The 17758-nt window shown below is 42.4% G+C and overlaps 1 protein-coding gene across 2 annotated transcripts in view; it reads left to right on the top strand.

The window, feature by feature from the left end:
- The window catches only part of LOC144097211 (uncharacterized), a 38203-nt gene extending 21666 nt beyond the window's left edge, over positions 1 to 16537 (top strand). For both annotated transcript variants that reach the window (XM_077629964.1, XM_077629963.1), the window contains exons 5-6: positions 1128 to 1255; positions 16437 to 16537. In XM_077629964.1, coding sequence (XP_077486090.1) covers positions 1128 to 1255; positions 16437 to 16531 — 223 coding nt within the window. In that variant the 3' untranslated portion in view covers positions 16532 to 16537. The remainder of the gene's footprint in view (positions 1 to 1127; positions 1256 to 16436) is intronic.
- Positions 16538 to 17758: the final 1221 nt, after the last annotated feature.

The raw sequence follows: 17758 nt of genomic DNA, 5'->3' as shown, positions 1-17758 counted from the left end.
TGATCAAAAACGAAAATTTTATCGAGTTGTCCAGCTTATCCCCTAAATCTTTGAATTTTACGCGTAGGTAGCCACGGATGGACTACAGGTCAGTGCGAACGGTTCCCAAGGGAGAGAGAGGAAGTTGATGCAAGCCAATCGGACACTTTTCGAACCGTTTTGCGAGCTCCAGAAAAAAGGATTATAGCGATCTGTTTTCAGCGTTTCTGTGCGAGAGAATTTTTGAAGGTTAAAGGGCACTGTCCTGTTTTGCACCCGAAAGCTCCTGCGCTCCCGGCTGGCTGAAATACAACGCTGCCTACGCAGAGGGCACTTGGTACACGAGGGTCACGGAGTGCTGTAAGCTCGTTCTCAGAATCGCTCCAGTTCTATGATTATGCGCTGTGATAGGGGACCATTGGTTTCTAACCTATGAGACTTTTTATAGAATACTTTTTGACGTTCCCGTGTCCAGTGCTCTTTGTCCACCCGTCGTTCGCACAACTAAAACGGTGCACCAGTGCCAAGGCTATCTCTCCTCAAGAAAAATGCATATCCTGTATTCAGTGGATCAGAATGCATACCTGTGCGCATGCTGAGCGCAGTGAAATGCGCCAGTGTCTCTTATGGAGCTCTCGCTGCAATACACGGACTTCACTGAGTGTCCACTTAACGAAAGCACGCCTAAGCAGTCCGGAATAATTGAACTCGTGTGTTTACAAGCGTAGACGGTAATCTGAAAATTATTTGGGCCTTTTTTGCAACTCTGTCAAGCTGTGCACGATTGTGTTAAAAAATGCTGCAGTGTATTTCCTGCAGCATGATACTCCTGGCGTAGCACGAAGCAGCCTGAAACAATTTTCAGAGCTCCTTGGTGTGTTATTAACAATGGGAACGTGAAATGACGAAAATATTGAACTAGAATAGATCTGCCGATTGTTTGAAAAATTGAATGCAGGATAGAAATAATGAAAAATCGCATTCAAATAAGTGCGCACTCGCGTTTTGCCTTAATTTTTGCATGTTGGTTTTGCTTGGTTGTGGAGAGCTCAGAGCTCTTATGATAACCCAGCAATTAATTAGTATCATGTGTCAGGAACCATCAATGAGTAAAAGAGAGCGTGATGCAGTTTTCTATGTCTTTTCAGTGCGTGGGAAACCGAGACGCCTCTCCTGCACGCTGTTCTCATCGGGATCCTCGTGCTCAGCCTTGTTGGCCTCGTCGTTCTGGCGTATCTAATGGCTTCGAAGTCAACTGTTCCAGAGAAGCCAATAGGCACGTAGCGCTACAGAGCGAATGCGGTCCCAGAAAAAAAACAGTAGTTTTGGGTATACAGCCCACAAGCTATAGATGCTAAAAAGTTTGAATTCTCTGCTTTGCGGATGATCTGCTTTTGCGGATTCTGCAGTTTATTATTTTTTGTCTAATATCGCCGAGCGTCGCAAAAAATTAACAAAGGTTTTTCTAAGACGAGGATTTGTGAGCCTTTCCCTCTGCGCGGGTTATATCTTTATGCACGGGTTTTTATGTGAAGGGTGGAGACAATGCAGAAAAAGAAATAATTTTGCGCCTATTGTAAGCTTTGTGGACTGTACTCCGGGATTGGACTCTATACTGAAATTGACAGTATTTCTGTTTGTGCCGTCATAGAATGCTGATATTGCTTTCCTTCTTAAGCATAGGAAGTGGACCTTCGTCAATCATAGATATTACCTAGTGTGATAGCATTCACCCGCGTTTACCTATCCCAATTTTTACATTGACCAGCACCGTTCAAATGTTTAAGCCTACGCGGTATACAGTAGTGAACAAAAAGATGATGTCCTTTAGTTGTTCGCATCCATAATTTACTGCTTTAACACTTGGTTACGAGCTCTACGAGAAGAAAAAAATATCTGAAATTGTACACGTTGGAAGCAATTATTACTCGTGTCTTTAAAACTAGAATTTTTTAGCAAAGAAACAGCTATTGAAACAAGTAATTTCAGTGGTGTGTGAAGGCGTCAGCTTTACCATGAGTTTTTAATGACAAAAATTGTCAGCGATTACAAATAAACGTCTTCCCAATAACATACCGAGGGCAACACTTTGTAGGAAAAGCTTTAGAGTCAATGTCTCGTTGACAGCGCCAAGGCATTGACTGCAGCACGCTGACCACGACAGCTTAATTTATGATTGCCCACTTCTGGAGCAGCTGGTAGAACTTCTCGTCTGTGCTGCCTGCAATGAAGTCCTTGAAACAAGGACTCTTAGACGACGGGAGTAGTGTGACCTGGAAGGTTCAACTGGATCAAAGTGAGGAGATCGGCCCAAACGCTCCTGAAGGTCGACCCTACTCACCTTGAAGTTTTTTTCACAAGTGTAAAAATGTGTTTTTTGTCACTCACCTGCTGAAACATGAAACGACACAAAAAGTTCTTGCTTTTCAATAATAGTTTATTCCTTTCACCAATTTTCCCGCAAACTTCTCTCATCTAAGTACCTTGAATTATATTGAAAGGACCATTTTCTACTAGCGGTAAAACCACGCCGTATTCATTGCGTTCTTGTCTGCGTTCAATAAAATAAAGTAAAATTTTGTTTAACACGACGTAAATAGTCACTCTCACTACTCGCAAGCAACGCGTGCTTGAAATCGTCTGCCAAAATGGCTTTTTCTATTGGTTACCTGCCGACTACCCGTGTTGTTTTGCCCATTTCATCCTGGCAGCCAGATTCTTCTTACTGATATTCGGTACTTTCGTGCTGGCTTCTTTGTATTAAGCCCAGGAGATCACAAACGCCGTCTCACAGTGAATAGAACCCCTCTAAAGCCGGGAATGAACATAGCAGACAGTCTGGGTATTTTTTTTATTTGCCTTTAGCAAACAAGTGCAACCGTGGATGCACCAAAGAACTTGCCGACAGGTTGGTTGGTTGATCAGGTGCATCACGATTTGAAAACTATAATCATGCTTGCCCTGACTGAATGCTTCTTCAAAACATCTTAAACCTTAAACCGAAAATATTTTGAACTACATAGAATGTTGGTGCTGCTTCATCGCAGACTCATTACCGCAGTCAGTTCGCATTTGAGCACTCTCCTTAAGTAAAGTTTAGCTCGCCCAGTGCCCTCTGCTCATAACAACGCTAATAACATATAGACAGTGTGGGACTGAAATTAATACTAAGCTAATTCCAGAAAACATCAAAGTAAAATGAAAAAAAGGCTGCTAAAGGACGAATGTGGAGATTTAACTGAAACTCAACAGTTACACGTTCAGCTAGTCTTATTCAGAATTATGTTCAAAAAAATTGAATCAATATTTCATGCGCTGTTTAGTTTTAATTTTCACGAATAAATTAAAAATTATCCTTTTACTCACTACTGTATTGGTATAAATGTCAACTGGTGAGTACTGCACAAGCTGAGATTTCGCATACTTACACTGTGAGCGCACGCCGAAGTACGAAGCACGCCAGTCACATGATCTTATGGTTATGAATGACACAGATCATTATTTCCAGGTTGGAAACAAAACAGTCTTTTATCTTAGTGCAAACACGTCGTCAGCACCATTGTCATTTCTAATAGGTGCGAAAAGCAGATTAGTTGACTAAGCCGCAGTTTTGTCTTTCCTGTACGTATAGCTGGTCAGATTTGAATTTTAACGCCAAACAGTGAATGCTGTTGTACACATTGCGCTCATATTATAGCGACCGCAAGCACATTTGGTATAACAAGCATTCCTGCCGAGTGTAGGTCGGAAGCAGCGTTAAAAATAGCCAGGACTTGACTGCGCAAGAGTTATTCAGAACTCATTTTCTCGGATTATTTTATTGCTGAAAAAATAAGGACTCAGTACAATTGCGATTAAAAGAATATACCTCCGTATAGAGTGTCTCTTTAAAAAGTAGCCAAAATTGGAACGTTTCAATAATTCCCAGTGCAGTCTACGAAAAGCCCTTTATGTGAATCCACGGATTGCGCAGAAATAAAAGAAACATATATTAGTTTGAAAATAACAAGTCAAAAGTTGCAAGATTGGCTTAATTGTACAGTCACTCTAAATGACTTTGTGGAATACGAGCATTTTTACTCTGAGCTTTAAATCTTCTGATATCATAAGCCTTTTCTACAGCAATACTACCCCTTAGACAAGCCATTTTTGGACATTTTCTATTTGCACAGCTTATACGAAGCATGAAAACTAATTTTTGGCAAGGCGGTTTTGTTATGACCACATTAAGCGCCACTGCCGTGATCGGCCAACTGACTTCGCGCTGGTGAAATCAAAGAGCGCTAATTTTGGTTTAAACTTAATGAGGACTTGATCAACAACCGATTGCTTTATATAGATGTCATTCTGACGTTGTCATACCATGAATTTTGGTCATTCCGTGGTGACGTAATAGCCAACAATAGGAATATCTTTTATTTTTTAGATACAATAAACAGCATTCCTATACTAAATGAAAAACTCTGTGCGAATTCATTTGTTTTGCATTGAAGGAATTACGTTTGTGCCGCAATTAATTCGTGATATATGTTCTTAGCGTGATGCACCCCCTTGAAGTTATTAGAAAGAATGTACTGCTCTTGCACTTCGCCCCGGTACGCAGTGCTGATGCTGAACAGAAAATACCGCAAAAGTGATTGTTGTTTCGGAGATTATATATTCTATTGCAGTATTTTTTTTCCTTCTTCGTCTTTCTTTCTGGTACCTGTGCCCCCCCCCCCCCCCCCCACGCACACACACAAAAGAAGAGACGCGGTCCCATTGCATCGACATCAATTTATGGAACGGCAATCTTTTGAATAAAGTCAAGCCTTAGCGTATATTAAGGACAGTTCATCCTGATTGCTTCAGTCTATTGAATATTACTTTCCAGTTCAATTTCTATTTCCCATAGAATATCAAGGACTTTGAAAACAGTAAACAAGGTAATATTTGGTAGATGGAGACAAAGCAAAAAGAGGACTTGTACTGTTGTCTTCGCGAACTTTCCTGCCCGCCAGAACTGTTTAGGATGGCAAAATATATTGCAGTTATAATTTATTCGACCATGTCGCAAATCGCTAAATTAAAGTGCTCCTTTAATACTACGACTAAACATCTATACCGTTAATTACTAGGAGTAAGCATGTGTAATGTTTGCGTTCCCAGAGGTCTACTGAATCATTTAGTTATTGCAGATTCAGTTCAATACAGATGCAAATTTCTGCTCGAACCTCTGTCTTGAACCATTTAGAGACCAAGTTGCCGCGTAAACTACATTGAACAGTTCGGTGCTCCATGCGCAGCCGCATCGGGCTCAGCCAATGGGGTGCTAATGAGGAGAACGATGCAAAAGTACGTGCGGCAGGAATTCACTATTGCCACGTCGGTAGGATAAAAAAAGTGGCATAAAACTATTAACACCACGTCGGCCCCCTTAACTCAGATACACTAGCTCTTGGTATAGGCACTCGTCTATTAGTTCCGTAGTTGCCAGCGTTTCGCAGCGATTTTGGTTGCGCGCCTAATCACGGTCTCCCTAATTGAGCATTCAGTAATTTCAGAGGCCTTTGAAGGCTGCGGGCCAGAGGACGCGCGCACAAGAAACTAGTGTAACAAAATATAATTATTTCAGTTGATTATTTTTGAAAAGTGTTGTCACGAACTATGCAATCATGGATTAGGCGACAGACAAGAACTAAGGATGCGTTTCCTCCTCAATCACAATATAGAAGGGAACATAGAGGAATTAATTAATGTTAACGAGAGGGTGTCAGTTATTGTATTTAGCCTTAATAAGAGGTACAAACTAAAGGAGCTGCAGGGCTACGCTCCTACATATAGCCATTATGACAACGTGAAAAGCTTCTATGGGGACCTGCAATAGGAAATGAACAAAGTAAAAAACAGTCGCCTGATGGGTGACTTCAATTCGAAAATGGGTAAAAAGCTGACGGGAGTAAAGGCAGATGACCACTGCGGAATAGGGTCGAGCAATAGCAGGGGGAAGTTATTAGCAAAGTTCGCTGATAGGAATATTTTATGGATTATGAATAACTTCGTCCGTATGCGGAAGAACAGCAAGCGATCGAGGATGAGCCTCCAGTGCTGAAACTAAAAATAAATGAAATACAGATCATAGTATGCGCTCACCATGGCATCGTGCAGGGCGTGAAGGTGCTTGGAAAAGTTCATTGTAGCGAGGACAGGATGGTAAGGTCTCCACATAGGCTGGACCTGAAGCGGAAACGGAATAAACTAGTGAGGATAAAATATAACCTATCAACGAGTTAGCGGCAAAGTGGAAAGTAGAAAAATTCTGGATCTTGCTGCAAAATAGATATTCTACTTTAACTGAGGACGACGATCTTTTTGTTCAAGTAATAAACGATGTCACAGCTATCATTACGCAGTCTGCTGTACAAGTAGGCGGTCGGTGGCTAGAAAGAATACCGGGAAGCTCTCTCAGGAGACGAATAATATGATTACGAAAAGCCAAACCACGAAAGTCTCTAACGCTACATACAGAATGAAAATGGCAGAACTCTTAAAGCTAATGAATAAGCGCAAGGTAACCGACATAAGGAAGCATCGTATGGATATAATCGAGCACGTTCAAAAGAACGTAGGTAGCATAAAAGCGCTGAAGAGCATATTAGGCACAGTCAAAAATCTTAAGCGCGAAGAGACAAGGACGGGAACGTTACTAGGAATATGGATAAGTTGGTTAAAATAACCGAACAGTTCTACACAAATCTATTAAGTAGCCAATGTAACGAGGGAGTTCACAAGAGAGACATTAGTGCGCCGCAATTGAACTTCCCACCAGAAACAAAATAGGAAGTAAGGAGAGACCCAGGAGCAATGTAAAAGGGGAAAGCAGCTGGTGAGGATCAGGTAAGAGCAGATCTGTTGAAGGACGGTGAGCACATTGGGATTGAAAAACTCGACATCCTATACAAGCAAGGCCTTAAGGCTTCGAGTACACCGGCAACTTAGAATAACGCTAATATAATCTTAATCTATAAGATAGATGATGGCAAGGAAACAAAAAATTTCAGGACGATCACTTTACTTTCTGTCTTCAACAGGGATTTACTACGGTAATCGCTAACGTAGTGAGGACAACCATAGGTTGAAGTCAAGCAAATTGTCAGGCAGGTTTTTGTAAAGGGGGCTCGACAACAGACCATAGTAACACAGTCAACCACGTGATAGAGAAATGCGCAGAGTATAACCAACTGCTATATATAGGTTTCAGAGACTGCAAGACAGCTTTTTACTCAGTAGAAATCTCAGCAGTAATGCAGGCATTACGGAATAAGGGTGGAGATGAGCCTTATGTAAAATTACTGGAAGATATTTAAAACACCTGCAAAGCCACCATAGTTCTCCATAAATGCAGCAATAAAACTTCAATAAGGAGGATGTCAGGCCTGGAGACAGAATCTTGCTATTCACCGCATTTTTACTGGAGGTATCGAATGGCCTAGAATGGCCTAGCTGGCTATAAACGTTTACGGAAAGTACCTTAATAATCTTTGAAAGACAGATGAGATTACTTTGCTGAGTCACTCAGGGAATGACTTGCAATGCATTAACAATCATTTAGAAAGGCTGAGCAAAATGGTGGGTTTAAAAATTCCTATTTTGAAAACGAATGTTCAACAGTCTCGGGAAGGAACAGCAGTTTACGATTGGTAGCGAGGCGCTGGAAATCGTAATGGACGGCGTGTACTAGTGAAGGTAGTGACCACATATCCGGAACAGAGAACAGAGAAGCGGTGGTTCCGGAGGGTCAGGAACACCTCGGCTAAAAGAGAGCAACGCCGGCTACTGCTCCGATCATCTCGAGTTCTACGGTGTCGCACCGTGCACTTCCTGCCGTCGAGAGATTTGGAAAGATCTGAGACAAAACCAAACGAAACAAGAAAATGAATCTTGGCAGGCTCGCCACTTTGCCACGGATCCCCGGAGAACACTTGGGCGGAGAGAATGAACTAGGCGACAGGTGCACCCATACATACGTACATTTAATACACCCCACGTGACACAAACACTAGCACACAAATCTAACAAAACTAACACAAAACACAGACTACCAATACAGACTGCCCGGCAACACCCAGTCTACTAGTGTTCGGAGTTCGTGCTCCCGGTTCGGTGCTGATGAAGCGTTGCATTTGTCCGATCAGTGGCATATAGGTAGCTGGCGTCGAGGTGGAGGTCGAAGCGCTCAAGCTGGCGCAGCTGGCGGCGTCGTTGGTGGCATCGTACAAGCTCCCGATCCAAGTGCCCTTGGAGGCGTCGTGGGCACCACCCGGATGTGTAGCAAGAGCGCTGGAGGCACCCCTGGCCGTAGCAGGTGGTTGCGTCAGCCGTTGACACCCCGAACTTGGCTCAGAAGCGGCAGGAAGTTCACAGTGCGACGCCGTAGACCTCGAGATCACCAGAGCAGTAGCCGGCGTTGCTCTCTTCCCGCCGAGGTGTTCCTGACCCGCCAGCACCTCCGCTTCTCTGTTTCTCTCCCCCCTCCCCTCATGTCACGCTATCCCTCGCGCTTTTATAACGTTGGCGTTGGTACACATTATCTTTGTCGTCGTCGTTTTCGTCTTCTCTTCTCCACCAATCATCTCTTCCCACCTCACCGAATACCTCTTCTTCATCTTCTTTGTTCTTGGGTTAATACATGTCATGCCTATCGTCATTCTCGTCATCTTCTCCAAAGTTTTTTAGTTCATACTTCTATTTCAAACTTCCTGTCGCATGCGACGGTAATGGAAATGCAATATTAGAAACGATCATAAAGTTAACGCACTGGATACCAAGGGAAGGGTACAAGCAGGGGGCTTCCGAAACTTGGGTGGGTAGGTGGATCAACAAATTTGCAGGATAAGGTTGCTTCAGTTGGCACAGGACAAGGGGAATTGGCCTTCGCCCTGCAGTGGACGGTATCATGACGATGATGAGAGTGATGACTGGAAGGTGAATAAACTAGAAAACGATTCGAAGTATACCTGCAGAGCACAGAAAATCTTCATTCTCAAGCAATTTTATGAGATGTACGTTTAAGTTTCCCTCTTCGTGAACGGTTAAGCCATGGCCGTGACTCAGTTGTTATGGTGCTGGGCTGCTGATGGTCAAGACACAGGTTCGATGCAGTTCTCTGAAACTGCATGCCAAAAATCAGAGGTACTCGAAATGATCTGGAGCCCTCCACGACAGCGATGCCATAGCCTCAGTTGCTATGAGGCGATAAACCTCATAAACAAAATCTTCTTGAATGGTGATCGCTGGCGTCCTGTTCCACCATTGAAAACCGCAGTATAGGGTAAATCGCTTTCACTTCGAGCATTGAGTCCCTTGTATCACCGTGATATTAAGTCTGCAGTTGGATTTTAGCTACGCATAATAAATATTTTCGGGGGTTTTGCGGCAATGTTTTCCTTGACCAGAAGCGTCACGTGTTTCTGGAAGGTTTTTTGTTCCGTAAATGGGTGTTTTGAAACAGATGTAGGGATATGGGAACTGTACTACAGAAGTGCATAAAATGTCCTCTCTTAGCTATAGAACTGTAACAGTTTCTCTCAAACTGTGACATTAAGGAGCCAGCCTCGTCTCTTCCTGATGTACGAAAAGTACCTACCTTCTTTGGATATTGCTTATGAACAGCCTTTGCTATATGCTCGTTTCTTCATCCCACTCAGACGAAGATCTTGACTTTTCATTCAGTGAAACCAATGATGGAAATATATTGCGAGAGGTTCCGGTCGCAGGTCACCTTATAGCTGTGGCGCTTTATGCGAGCGCAGATTGGACAAGCCTCCTTGAACTCTTTTTTTTTTGCGTCCGAGGAAGAGCCAGAGCAGTGGTACTATCTCCCGTACTCTCGAAGGACGCGTTTTACTCCTTAAGGAATTGAGCTGTAGCGGATAGCTGCTAAATAAAGTCTGGAAGCGGGTTTACTCCTTTTCAGAGACTACCAGTTTTAGAGTGCAGCGCTACAGAATGCAATGTGGGTGTCAACCCGACGCCCGGTACGTGGTGTCTGTGCTGGGTCGATGTTGGCACCAACGATTAGGAAGATGTTTTGCTCCAAGGTCGGCCTTCCACTGGACTACGTTTCAGAGGTTTGGTTCAGAGTGGTCCGCTGTGACTTATGTTTTTTGGTGGACGTTGATTTGCAGTAGCTGCACTGAAGGGCATTGTAATTGTCAATTTTTTAAAAGAGTAGAGCTTCGTGTAACCATTCTACGTTATAAGATGCAGAAAAAGGTGCCATAGACTACATAGTTTTGAAATTAGATTTTCCTTACGCATACTTTTCCTGATCTTCCTCGGCAAGGGCTTCAACGTCGTTGCTGTAAATCAGCTTCGCCTATTCCATGATAATTTAGAAATGTATCACCAATCATTGTATGCACCAGTAAAACAGTGTGAATATATAATGCTAAAAGCCATGACACCAAGATCAACCGCTTAAGGACAGTCACCGTCCATGTGACGGTAATTTCATGGCAACGCACCAAGTGACTCAGAGCTAAACAAGCCTTGGGGCCTTCGTTCCCGCATTCTTAAAGAATATAATGCGATAGCATTTAGTCCAATTTCCTCTAATCTCTAGTGAGCATGAAATGTTCTTGCAATTTTTCCGCCAAAACTCTCCTTGTGCTTATCAGTGGGATATTATAGTACTTAGATTAATAAATCGCTTAAAGAAAATTTTCTTTAAGCGATTTATTAATCTAAGCACTATAATATCCCACTGATAAGCACAACATATAAAAAAACATTCCCCTGTACGCCTTGGTTTTTGTGACTGTTGGCTGCCTTCATAAGTTTGTCAAACGGGCCCCTCATTTCCTTTAACTTATTTGCTAATAGCTTAACGATCGAGGGTCTCGGTTCGGGCAGTCTTGATGCCATAGGTAGCTTAAGAGGGCTCTCGCACAGTTTCTGCCCTCGCCATTAGATGACGTTCCACGTCACGCTCGCGGTATTACAGGACGTGCTACGTCCGCCGCGATGGTCGAGGGTGGCGCTGGTGAACACTCTCAAGGTTCGCTTACACCCAATGAACATAAATACCCACGAGAGCAGCAGATTGGACAGCCGTCGCCGTAGCTCAGTTGGTAAGAGCACCGGACGCGATATTCGGAGGTCGTGGTGTCAGATCCCACCGGCGGCATGGTATATATATATATATATATATATATATATATATATATATATATATATATATATATATATATAATATGACTACGGCGTAATCTCAGCCCGGTAAATTTATTTACCTCTTTGAAACAGTTTAAATATACACGAGAGATTCTATGCTGTTTCCTATCGAGCGCATTCAAGGAAACAGAAACCTGCGTTGGTAATAAATCACCAAATACTCCTTTGTGGCAAACATGGGCACAAGTGCCTGTTTGAAACACCTCTTCTTTTCACGCAAAAACAATTTTATCTCTGTGATATCTAGAAACTCAAGGAAGTTTCCTACGCGACGGCTTACGTCCCGTTATGCGAGGTATTCATAGGAGACCTTGAGGGCCAGTAAGTTTGCACCGATCTTATTTCAGAGGCCTTTTTGAATATTATCTACAACAGAGGAATATTTAAAGAAATTAATCCTTAAAAATAAACTTCATAAATTTACTTTTATTGAGACTGCCCGCGAGGAAAGTCAATAGATTATTCTGATCGTCGATACAAAGCGTTTTCTTGGTGTTGAAACTCAGAAGCATGGTTAAATGTATTATCTGTATTATCTCTGTGAGTTCTTATTGGCCGATACGGATGTTGTGCTCCTTCACGGATTCAGAGCTGGTCGCTAAATCCACGGATCGAGTAAGGCAGTGGAGCTTAGAGGAATGTAAAACTCATTTGATTTTTCCTTTATATCTTGTCAGCACAGTTTTCTAAGAAGCTTTATTCACTATGCGCGCATAGGCCTGGCTGCCGCAGAACGTTTATACTAATAATGAAGGACAAATCCCTCTTAGACCGCTGAAATCATGTTCACTCCTTAATAAACTCATTATTGAGAAAATGTTATCGGTTCATTGTTTACAGCGCCATTTGAGCACATGCAATAGGAAGTTCACATGAAAAACAATAAAACTTATGAAAGCAGGAAAAGGCTACTCTCGAGGATGCAATATACGACCCTCCTCACACGCATGCATTATAAAAGTTATTAGCATATCTCGACTATTCGGGCTTATTGCCGCCCAACAAGCTCTCTGACTTCCGACGTCCTGGCCTTTGATGATAGCGCGCATGTGCTTAATTTAAAGAGGATGTAACCTTCAAACAATGTCCGGTAACTTGCAATGATGGAAGCTGTGCGGTTAGTGGTGAAATGAAATTTTCACAACATACGACATAATGGGTAAAAAATAAAAGGAATACGCAAGTTAAGGTTCCCCATCCCATGTGCATAAACAATGGGCTCAAGTGCCGAAAAATAAAAATAAATATATTGGTACGGAATAAAACTTTCAGCTAAATGGAACAACGATCAAAGAAAATTACATGGATAGCTAACGCACCCAAGAATGCACACTCCCTGAAGACAGAGTGTCCAAAGGCTTTATGATGTTTTTTATCAGTACAAAGTGCTTTTGTCATTGTTTTGTAATCAGTTATTTTATTTTCTGAATGTTCGCGGTATTCAGTAGTATTGGGGCCCATTGTTCTTCAGTGTGTAATCTTATCGGTAAGCATATGGGCGTTTTGTGTGTTTTGTTCCTGCATTGAACACTTTTTTTAAATGAAATTTGGGCAGTGCCTTTGGCGTTCTCATAATTTTTCATTTCGTTGACAGTTTTATTTTGTGGCAGTATTTCAACTGCCCGTCCTACTTCTCTCTTGTGGGTTTGGCTAGACGCCCTAAAACCTAAGATAGCGAACAAACATTTTCCTCATATCTTTATTTCTTGAGCTTGGACTTGTAGTTTCACTTTTGTGTTTCTAAAAAGTAACAATGATTTGTGCATGTGTGTGCATCAAAACTGTTCACAATACCCAGATCTATGTCTTGAATTTTCACTTTCTCTCTTAATATTCACCCTCCTCTCTTTTAGAAATGAAGATAAAAATTCAGTTAAACGACGCCCTGCAGCATAAAACAGAGTAGGAAGGCAAAAGAGATAAGCAGTCAGGACAGCACCTTTCCATTCTGCTCTTCCCTTATGTCTCTGTTATTAGTTTATAGTGCTGCTGGGTCTTGAAAAGCACGAAGACCGACTAGCCTGAAGATAATTACTTTGGGTTTACACTGTGAAAGATAAGGGCAAAAAAAGATAAGGAGGGCTTATTGGATACTGTGCGGAGGAGTCTATTCAATGTTTTATTCACTCTCCTACAGCTTTTGTTAAGTTCGTGATCTTTTAGGCTTCAGTGACGTTGAAGATAATTTGAGTTGGCTCTGAATTTTCATCGGAATGAAGGCTCTTGTTTGAAGGTACCTTCACCTGAGACGGAAAGATGGTTCAAAGAGGGAGCGACAGTAAGTTTAGAGACATCTTGCTTAAGTTACTTGGTCAATATTGTTTTGATAAGTTTCTCATAGTATACCATCTATTATTTCTTTGTGGTCACATAACCGGTTTATGAATGACACATAAGAAAATCGTTAGCAAGCGGTTCTCTTTAATCAATCTAAAATGATGTTGGGTCAGCCGATGATGAATTAAAGTACAAACAAGGCTTTCTATTTGACGTCTTAGGCCGTCGCGGTGTCTCAGTGGTTATGGCGTTCGGTTGCTGACCCGAAAGACGCGGGATCGATCCCGTCCGCGGCGCTCACATTTCGATGAAGACGAAATTCTAGAACACCGTGTACTGTGCGATGTCAGTGCATGTTAAAGAGCCCCAGGCGGTCGAACCGGAACCCTTTACTACGACGTCTCTCATATCCTAAGCTGCTTTGGGACTTTAAACCCCTATAAACCATAAGCCAAACCATTGAGTTCTGAATTTGTGTACGAGATGATGCGAAAATGCGAAGGACTGATAGCAGGACAGAAAGAAGCAAAAACGATGCTCCGTGGGTGAAATTGCGGACAATAGGCGCAGGGTTACATTCCAAAATCTTGTAGGCAACTTGAGTTCAGTCGGGTCGAGCCTGTTGAATCATACAACGTCATTTTTCACCTTTCGCAACTCGTAAAAGTGGAAAGTCTAATTTTTATTACCCGCAGTTGTGTACAGTGCAACAACCCGGACCGGAATAATAAGAGCACTAGTGACACATTTTGAACGACAAGTATCAAGCGAAGCACGCAAAACAATAGCCAGCTATTATATGTATCAAACACAGCGACACTCAGCCAATGGGGCAGACCTAGGCTTTTGAATAGTGCACTTCGTCTGCTGTTAATTTAGTAATGGTGAGTCATCAGCTATTTTAAAGACAAGAACGTATCAGTAGCCCAAATAACACTAAAATTTAGCCCGGCATGGGCTTTATTACTATCAGTACTGCGGGAGTCATCAGTCGAAAGAAGGTTTCGGGAACACAAAAACCGAAATAGGGGCACAACATAAGCCCGGAACGTTTTCGCCACAGTTTGCGCTGTTTTCCATAAGTTTGCATAAGAGAACGCTGGCTGACTGTATATATATGTATGTACGTGGTTTCCGTAAATTAGACCAGTTGTGAGTGGCGCTCTGTCCCGTTCTCTTCTCTCGTGTGTGTGCGTGTGTGGTTTTGTGCCTTTAAGTTACAAAGATCGAGAAGACTGCAATTTCTTCTTTAATGTCTATGGGTTCCTGCGCTTTGATGATGTCGCACATTAGCGTTGGCAAAAAGTCTATAAGAATGCCATACGGGGCTATAGAAATTTTGGGGAAAGGTGCAGGGTTAAATTCCAAAATATTGCAGGCAACTTCAGTTGAGTCGGGTCGGGCCTGTTGAATCATACAACGACATTTTTTCACCTTTTGCATAAAAGCACATCGGCTAGCAGAAGATAAAGAAAGGCTGATGCTGCGAATAAGTTTTCTTTGAAGGTATTGTTGCCTTGAAGGTATTGGTGAGCGCTACCAAAATACGGAAAGGGACGAACACACAAGACAAGCGCTTGTTTTCCCTCATAGTTTGTATTGTCTCAACTGATGATCCGCGAAAAGCAGATAACAAAAAAAAATGCGAAATGTGAATGGGCTTTAAGTCACTGACCTGCATTTCCAACTTGTTATTGATCCCTGAGTATAGTTTTCGGCAACTTATCCGATGCTCAGTTGCTTTCGGATAGCAAACAGTGTTCGATTGTCACCACCGCTCTTCTGATGTTTCCCTTGAGAACCCAAACTAGTCTGAATAGGCACGAATAAAAAAACGTATTTTTCACTCTTACGGTAAGGAATTTATACATGCTCAGCTGCTCTACGGATAAGAAAAGCTCGGAGACTTCAGACTGTTTAATCCTTATGTAGGGAAGAACTGGAATTAATAATAAATGGATTAGGTTGGTATGCCGAAAACTTTTGCTACTGTGGGAAGAGCGAAATAGTGGCTACCCATGTTCACTTCTTTAAAACTCTTACAGATTGCATCGTGGTGGAAATGCGTTTTTTTCTGGGACCACGATGAAAATTGGTTTTTTAAGAGATTCCTTTTCTCACCTTCAAGCATTAAAGTTCATTCCATACTGCAAAACTCTCTAGCCCTGTTTACATGCCAGAAATGCATTAATCATGGTATGTTGTATGCCATGTTTCTGAGCCCCAGCGTCGCTCCAGTTAATACGCCATTCTTGATGAAGTTAATTCTTTTTCTCCATAAACTGCCCAATTTGTGCGGACTGGGATCCCAACTCGTTCTTTATTTTTGGTGTACTGTGTAGTTTTAATTATCATATACCACCTACGCTCTACGGGTGGCCTGATTTTGTTGTGCTCCCGTTTCCACTGGCCTTCTTTCGGCAAGGGCAACGGTAATACCAAACAAAGTGCTTCTTTTAAAGATTCCAGCGGAGACTGTCACACACCCTTCACGGAGAGACTAAACTTTTAAAAATGGGTATGCTCGTGCATTATTTTAGTCCCGTTCACCAGTGGTTCAGTGTTCTCAACAAAGCTTAGTCGTCACTTTCTTGTGCTGGTGTACCACGAGGAGGTGCTCTTGGCGCCTTCACTGTTTAGAACACATATCACTTATTTGCTTGTAAGTAATCGGCAAGGATAAGGTGATTTGTAGTTGACTGCGTTTTGTACACTTCTACGGCGCACTAAAGATTACTACCTCATTTTTCAAGGGCACCTTCAATTTTTGACGAAAGGTACAAGTGACAGATGACCGTAAATTTATCTGAGTTTTGAATTATTTTGTTCAATAGTGAGCTTGCTATTCTGAGCATGCTATCGTGAACTCTCGTGAGATATCGTGCAAAAATAAATAGATCCGTTGGCGTTCGTTGTCAATTTAAAAAACGAATAAATATCTGCTCTTTCCCTTGCTTCTATTTCAGGTGAGACTGTGATGACTCTCCCTTCAAAGTACCTTCTGAAAGCGGCATCTAAGTCTCGCCACCTACTGCAACGTCATGACGCAATAAAGGCTTGAAGCGCATTGCTCGTGTCTGCGGATATCCAAAATTTTGCTCCTTTTCCCGCTGCCTCTCGACAATAGTCCAGCTGGTACGAAATGCACCTAAAATTGCCATCGACATGTTCAAAATGTTTTGCAACATCCCATAGCTCACGTTATTTTAAAGCACTAAACCACAACCACCAACCACGTTATAACAACATATTAAAACCACAAATGAGCATAAGCACCGACTTGACACAATAAAAAGAATTTACACAACACTAAGGCACACTGAAAGCATGCTAAGCCTTTGTTAAAAATATGCATACCAAAGGATCTATTTCTAAGGCACGTGAAGAAAGACGGGTTGCATTTGTGGGTTCTAAGTTGTGGATAACTTAGGGCGGGAGCTTATCTTCAATGCTGGCCACGCATATCGCAAAACGCGGCGTAGACAAGAATGAAACTCCCTTGAGCTATATACCTTGACAAAGAGTGCACGCACTTAATAACGCGATAGCGCTAAGGGCCAGTTAAGCAGAAAATGCAGCGTCGCCGTTGGTGACATCAGTGTTGTGAGCGAAAAAGCACTGGCATGGCTCAGGAAGGTGATCCCCAGAGAGCAACCTGCGAGAAGGAGGCACGTGAGCCACCTATGTCACGTGCCCTGGCAGCGTCATCGCAACTTGACCACCGTAGCTTGTGGCAATTAATAATTGGTCGCTAGGGGAGAACAGTCTGCGTCGCTCAAGGCCCACCGCTGGGAGCACCTGCTATTGAAGAGGATTGGCGCCAGCAGGGGTATGAAGACTCCCGCGGATCTATAAATGCAAATTAAATGATTATTTTCAACGGGTATTAAGCTATTACACTATCGCCTGAGAATGATATCCTTAAGGCGGAGAATAAGTGTTCCCTTTAGTTTTTCTGTTTTTTCTCTTCCTATTTTTAGCGCAGTGGTTTGGCGCTTATCCGCGTGTGATCATCTGCTTACTTTACTTAGCTTTCTGAGTCTTTTTGCAGCCATATATGAAGCAACAACATCAAAGAACAGCACGCATTCTTATAGTACTTTAAAGTCTATAGCACTGCTAGGAAGAAACTGCTAGGAATCGCTTTGGTGTACTCCATGGAAATGCGCACCGCAAGGGTACCTGAATAGACCGAGGGAAAATAGGCGCACTTAAGGCTGAACAATATGCAGAAAAAAGGCTTTCATAATTTTTTTTAGGCTGACTTTACGTGAAAGTTGTTTAAAGT

Source organism: Amblyomma americanum, chromosome 7 (genome assembly GCF_052857255.1).
Source record: "Amblyomma americanum isolate KBUSLIRL-KWMA chromosome 7, ASM5285725v1, whole genome shotgun sequence".
Taxonomy (NCBI): Eukaryota; Metazoa; Arthropoda; class Arachnida; order Ixodida; family Ixodidae; genus Amblyomma; species Amblyomma americanum.
Note: the sequence above shows the minus strand (reverse complement) of the source record. Positions and strands in the feature narration are given on the sequence as shown.